Below are 5682 nucleotides of genomic sequence, written 5' to 3' on the forward strand. Positions count from 1 at the left end.
CTGTTTTGTAAGGATTGCTTTCTTTAGCAGAAGCACCTCTCCTAGAAGGGGAGCAATAAGGGCTCCAGGTGCTATGAAAGAATAGGGACCCTCACCAGGGACAGCTTCTCTCAGCCATGCACCTCAGTGGTACAAAAACATACCACAGTTGAAAACAGGCTGTGTATGGAGGGGATAAGGGGAAAGTCAATGAATGTGATGAATATGAAAGTCACTGAATGAGATGAATAAAACACTCCCCTCCCCCTCCAAAAAAAAAAAAAAAAGTAAGGAAAGGAAAGACTGGTGTAGCTCTAGGCTGGTCTTGAGTCACCAGGTGGGAGTTTAGGAAGCTCCTGTCGAGATCCAAAGGAGACAGAATCTAGAGACAGGCCACAATGGCGCAGTGACAGAATAAAGACCTGGTTGCTAGGGTCAGGGGATAAACACCAGAAGCCTGGAAGAAGAGAAATGGAGCCCTAGCTCCTTGCCCCCTTCCCCACCCTCCCTCTTAGGTTGTGTGAGATGTTACCTTTCACCCAAACATCATCTTCCTGATTACAGACCTTAACTCTGGTCTCTGAGTTCTGCTTAGTTCCACATTTTCTACCCATTTGCACAGAGGACCACCACCTCTCCTTTCTGGAATCGCTAAGGTTTTCTACTTCACTTATGACCTGGTCATCAGCCCTACTAATTCAGCTGAGATGGAAGTGCCCACCCGCTCCAAAACACTTAAGCCTCCTGATCTCAATGAAGAGTCTTTGGACCCTAGGATTATGATTGCCTTATTTGAAATTGGATCACTTCCCCCAGTTTCTTGCAGTTCTCTTCCTTCGCTAAAAAGTAGTGACCATGAAGCGATTGAACAGCGAATTGCAAAGAAGTTTGAAAGCCTCTTAAAAGAAATTAAAGATATTGTTAAACATGTGACAAGTTATGAACAGAAAGTCACAGAAACAAAAGAATCTTTTAAGGAAACCAATATGTCTGAGGTGACAGAACTTAGAGAAAAAATCATAGAACTTGATGAAATAAATCAAGTACTAGTGAAAAAACTGCTTGCTAGTTTGGACCTAGGGAAAAAAGAGAATGCAAAGAAACAGGAGATGAGGTTGGACAACCAGAACTCTGAGGACACAGTGCAAGACTGTTCAAGGGATTTGGTAAACTGTTCAAAAGGACAAAACGCCCTTCCTGAAACTCAGCTAAGTAAGGAAAAAGCAAAGCACAGATTCCCTCACATTCAAGAAGACAGTATCAGACTGAGGAACAACATGGAGCAGTTACTACAGGAAGCAGAACACTGGAGTGTGGAACATACCGAACTCAGCAAACTAATAAAATCCTATCAGGAATCTCAGAATGACATCAATACTCTTAAAAATAATGGCACCCATTCCCTAACTCAAACAAATAACGAGGCAGCTAAGCAAGAGCTGGAGGAACAAGTGAAGAGACTGAGACGAGACACATATTCATTGCATTTGATTGCAACCTTACTGGAGAATGAATGCCAGATCTTAGAGCAGAGAGTAGAGCTGCTCGATGAACTCCATCATCAGAAGGAAGAGCCTCTGCAAGGGGAGCCCGCGCAAATAAATCACGAGCAGAACGACAAGGAACAGAAGCCACCAGAGGCAGACAAGGTCAAAGCACATGAGAAAAACACGCCAGAAGTGGAAGGTACATTTCACAAAAGAGATCAGTTCTTTAGAAGCCTGGATATTTGTCACAATAAGAAAGCTCATAATAACCAGTTCAATACTCGTATTGCAAAAAGAGCTCTTGTGGTAAAGAGGCCAGCTAGCAGCTTAAGTTAAAAAATACCAAAAGTAGAAGAAAAGGCAGATCTTCAAAAATTTATATAGTACATCCAACTCCAGGCGTATCAATCATCAAACCTAAGAGACACCTGTTTGTTCAACCAAGAAATAGCCATAGAACAAGAAGGTTAACATGTAACATTATTCATTAGCTTGACGGTTAGGTAAGTTTGCTCTTTAATGACCATCAATGTCAACTTTTGCTCACATTAGTCATCTTTACAAGCTGGTTTTTTAGTTATTACACAGAGAGCTATGACACTTTAACCAAAAGTGAGAATTTACAGGTCCAAATAAGTAAAGACCTAAATAAAAACCACAACAAACAAAGGAAGGGATTCTTTTTTCGTTATTTAATCATTGCCTTTGGGAGGGAAGTTCTGGGGGGAAAAGTATATAACACTTTAATTGTGAACCTTTCAAACTCCCTTTCTTTTATTTTTTATTTTTTATTTATTTTTTTAATTTTAAAATCTTTAATTCTTACATGCGTTCCCAAACATGAACCCCCCTCCTACCTCCCTCCCCATAACATCTCTCTGGGTCATCAAAAGCATATTCCTTTTCTTATTTATTATCCATTGAAGTGTGGGCTGTAGTGGAGTTTTAAAAAGCTGATAAATCACTCCTAATCTTCCATAAATTTCCCTATTCCCTGGATCTACTGTTACTAATATTCCCTTCTTGCTCCTCAAATAGTAAATGGTGGGCATACCAGGTAGCAGAGACCTTGGGGAAGGACACCTTGGCTTCTTTAGAAGAATAGATGTGTCTCAAGATTTTGTTCTGTGCTGGAAAAATTCGTCTCATTAATCCAGGTGAGGATAATTACTCAGAATTACTCAGGGAAAAAAGCATTATCCTCTCTTAAGAGGACTGAACATTTGGTTCCAGGAAAGATGGAGCAGAATCACTTCTCCCTCTTCCTCCCATTCAGTTCAGTTCAGTCGCTCAGTTGTGTCCAATTCTTCGCAATCCCATGAATTGCAGCACACCAGGCCTCCCTGTCCATCACCAACTCCCGGAATTTACTCAAACCCATGTCCATCAAGTTGGTGACGCCATTCATCCATCTCATCCTCTGTCGTCCCTTTCTCCTCCTGCCCACAATCCCTTCCAGCATCAGAGTCTTTTCCAATGTGTCAACTCTTCACATGAGGTGGCCAAAGTATTGGAGTTTCAGCTTCAGCATCAGTCCTTCCAATGAACACCCAGGACTGATCTCCTTTAGGATGGACTGGTTGGATCTCCATGCAGTCCAAGACTCTTCTCCAACACCACAGTTCAAAAGCATCACTTCTTCGGTACTCAGCTTTCTTCACAGTCCAACTCTCACATCTATACATGACCACTGGAAAAACCATAGCCTCGACTAGACGGACCTTTGTTGGCAAAGTAATGTCTCTGCTTTTTAATGTGATATCTAGGTTTGTCATAGCTTTCCTTCCAAGGAGTAAGCATCTTAATTTCATGGCTGCAATCACCATCTGCAGTGATTTTGGAGCTCCCAAAAATAAAGTCTGACACTGTTTCCCCATCTATTTCCCATGAAGTGATGGGACCAGATGCCGTGATCTTCGTTTTCTGAATGTTGAGCTTTAAGCCAACTTTTTCACTCTTCTCTTTCACTTTCATCACAAGGCTTTTCAGTTCCTCTTCACTTTCTGCCATAAGGGTGGTATCATCTGCATATCTGAGGTGATTGATATTTCTCCCAGCAATCTTGGTTCCAGCTTGTGCTTCTTCCAGCCCAGAGTTTCTCATGATGTACTCTGCAAACAAGTTAAATAAGCAGGGTGACAATATACAGCCTTGATGTACTCCTTTTCCTATTTGGAACCAGTCTATTGTTCCACGTCCAGTTCTAACTGTTGCTTCCTGACCTGCATATAGGTTTCTCAAGAGGCAAGTCAGGTGGTCTGGGATTCCCATCTCTTTCAGAATTTTCCACAGTTTGTTGTCATCCACACACTCAAAGGCTTTGGCATAGTCAATAAAGCAGAAATAGATGTTTTTCTGGAACTCTCTTGCTTTTTCAATGATCCAGCGGATGTTGGTAATTTGATCTCTGGTTCCTCTGCCTTTTCTAAACCCAGCTTGAACATCTGGAGGTTCATGGTTCACATATTGCTGAAGCCTGCCTTGGAGAATTTTGAGCATTACTTTACTAGCGTGTGAGATGAGTGCAATTGTGTAGTAGTTTGAGCATTCTTTGGCATTGCCTATCTTTGGAATTGGAATGAAAACTGACCTTTTCCAGTCCTATGGCCACTGCTGAATTTTCCAAGCTAAAAACCCTGAGCATTAAGTATTAATATAAAATGAATGCAAGAATACTCTGAAAGATGGAGAAAAGGAGGTGTAATGGCCGGGGTCCCCGAGACTTAATGAACGACGTACTGTTTTGTTTCCTGAGTTTTATTTTGTCTCTTATATATGCTGGGAGATGATAACCCAGAAATGCCAACACATTTAGACTAAAAAAGCAGGCACCACCCCCTCACCCCCCACCCCAGGCCTGCTTTCTCTTGACAGAGGATGAGAAAACATTCTGGCAAGAAAGAAACTTTTTAAAAAGTTGCCCTGCTCTGGCCAAACTGCATAAAATTGTCTTGCTTCCACTCTCATCCTCATCAGCAAATACTGAGCAAAAACACTAGGCTTTCACTGTTGCCTGGCAGTAATGAAGCCCTCTTCCGTCTTCCTTCTGAGGTGGTACATACAGAGGAGGCAGAGAAGAAACCTTGGAGTTTCTCTCCCACCTGATGGTAACAAGTTGCTCCTCTCTCAGCCCTTTTCCCAGTAAAATAAAATATCAGTGAAGGCCCTGTGGATAGCCTAGATTTCTATACGCTTCCCCTGTTTTAAACCTAAAACAGGAGGTTTAAGTAGGATCCAGTCTCTGAATATGATGCCCCAAACGTCCAGAAAAGATAGAAAAATAACTCACTCATTATACTCAACTCGAATGAGAGAAGACGATTAACAAGTGCTAACAATGCCATGATACAGATGTTGGAATTATCTAACAAGAAGCATAAAGCAGTTACAAAAATGCTTCACTGAGCAATTGCAAGTACTCTTTAAAAAAAAATAATAGAAAGTGTTAGCAAAGAAACAGAAAATATAAAGAAGAAACAAATGGAAATTATAGAAATAAAAAATATAATATGTAAAATAAACCCAGTGAATGTGCTCAGTATTAGAATGTTGATGTCAGAGGAAAGATTCCATAAACATGAGGACAGAAAAATAGAGATGACCCATTCTGGCCAGCAGGAAAAATAGGCTGAAAAAACTCCCATAGTCTCAAGAAGCTTAAACTAAAAACTATCTAACATTGGTGTTATCAGAGTACTCCCAAAAAAGGTAGAATGTGGGCTGAAAAGTATTCATTGAAAAAAAATGGCTGAAAATTCTACACATTTAGTGAGAGGCATAAACCTATAGATTCAAGAAACTGAGTGAACTCTAAACAGTGTAAATTCAAACACATTTAAGGCATTCATAATCAGATTTCCAAAGCCTAAAGACAAAGTGAAAAAGCAGGTGCAAAGAACAATGATGGAATCATGATCCAAATGACAGTGACTTTCTAATCAGAAACCTCCAAGGCTGGAAGGAAACAAATATTTTTCAAGAACTGAAAAAAATAACCCAGAATTGTTTACCCAGTGAAAACAGCCTTTAGGAAAGAAAATGAAATCAATACATTCTCAGAGGAAAACTGAGAGGGTTTGTCTCTATTTGTTGAGAAAGCTCATTTGGCTATACATCTAATTCTCATTTTTTACACTCAAGAAAATGAGTGTTCCCTTTAGCCTCAGGCTTTGTCTTATTCTATTTCCAAAGAGTAATTTCACATCAGTTCAGTTGA

The 5682-nt window shown here is 40.4% G+C and overlaps 1 protein-coding gene across 1 annotated transcript; it reads left to right on the forward strand.

Moving 5' to 3' along the window:
- The first annotated feature begins 683 nt into the window (after nt 1-683).
- Nucleotides 684-1802, forward strand: SPZ1 (spermatogenic leucine zipper 1). The gene has a single exon (XM_069555794.1). It carries the CDS (start codon nt 687-689, stop codon nt 1800-1802), a length of 1116 nt encoding a protein of 371 aa, XP_069411895.1. The 5' UTR covers nt 684-686.
- Nucleotides 1803-5682: the final 3880 nt, after the last annotated feature.

The sequence above is a fragment of the Ovis canadensis genome, chromosome 16 (genome assembly GCF_042477335.2).
Source record: "Ovis canadensis isolate MfBH-ARS-UI-01 breed Bighorn chromosome 16, ARS-UI_OviCan_v2, whole genome shotgun sequence".
Classification (NCBI taxonomy): domain Eukaryota; kingdom Metazoa; phylum Chordata; class Mammalia; order Artiodactyla; family Bovidae; genus Ovis; species Ovis canadensis.

What these genes read in the sequence shown, in the direction of transcription:
- SPZ1 (XM_069555794.1), top strand. Translation starts at nt 687, where the DNA reads ATGGAAGTGCCCACCCGCTCCAAAACACTTAAGCCTCCTGATCTCAAT.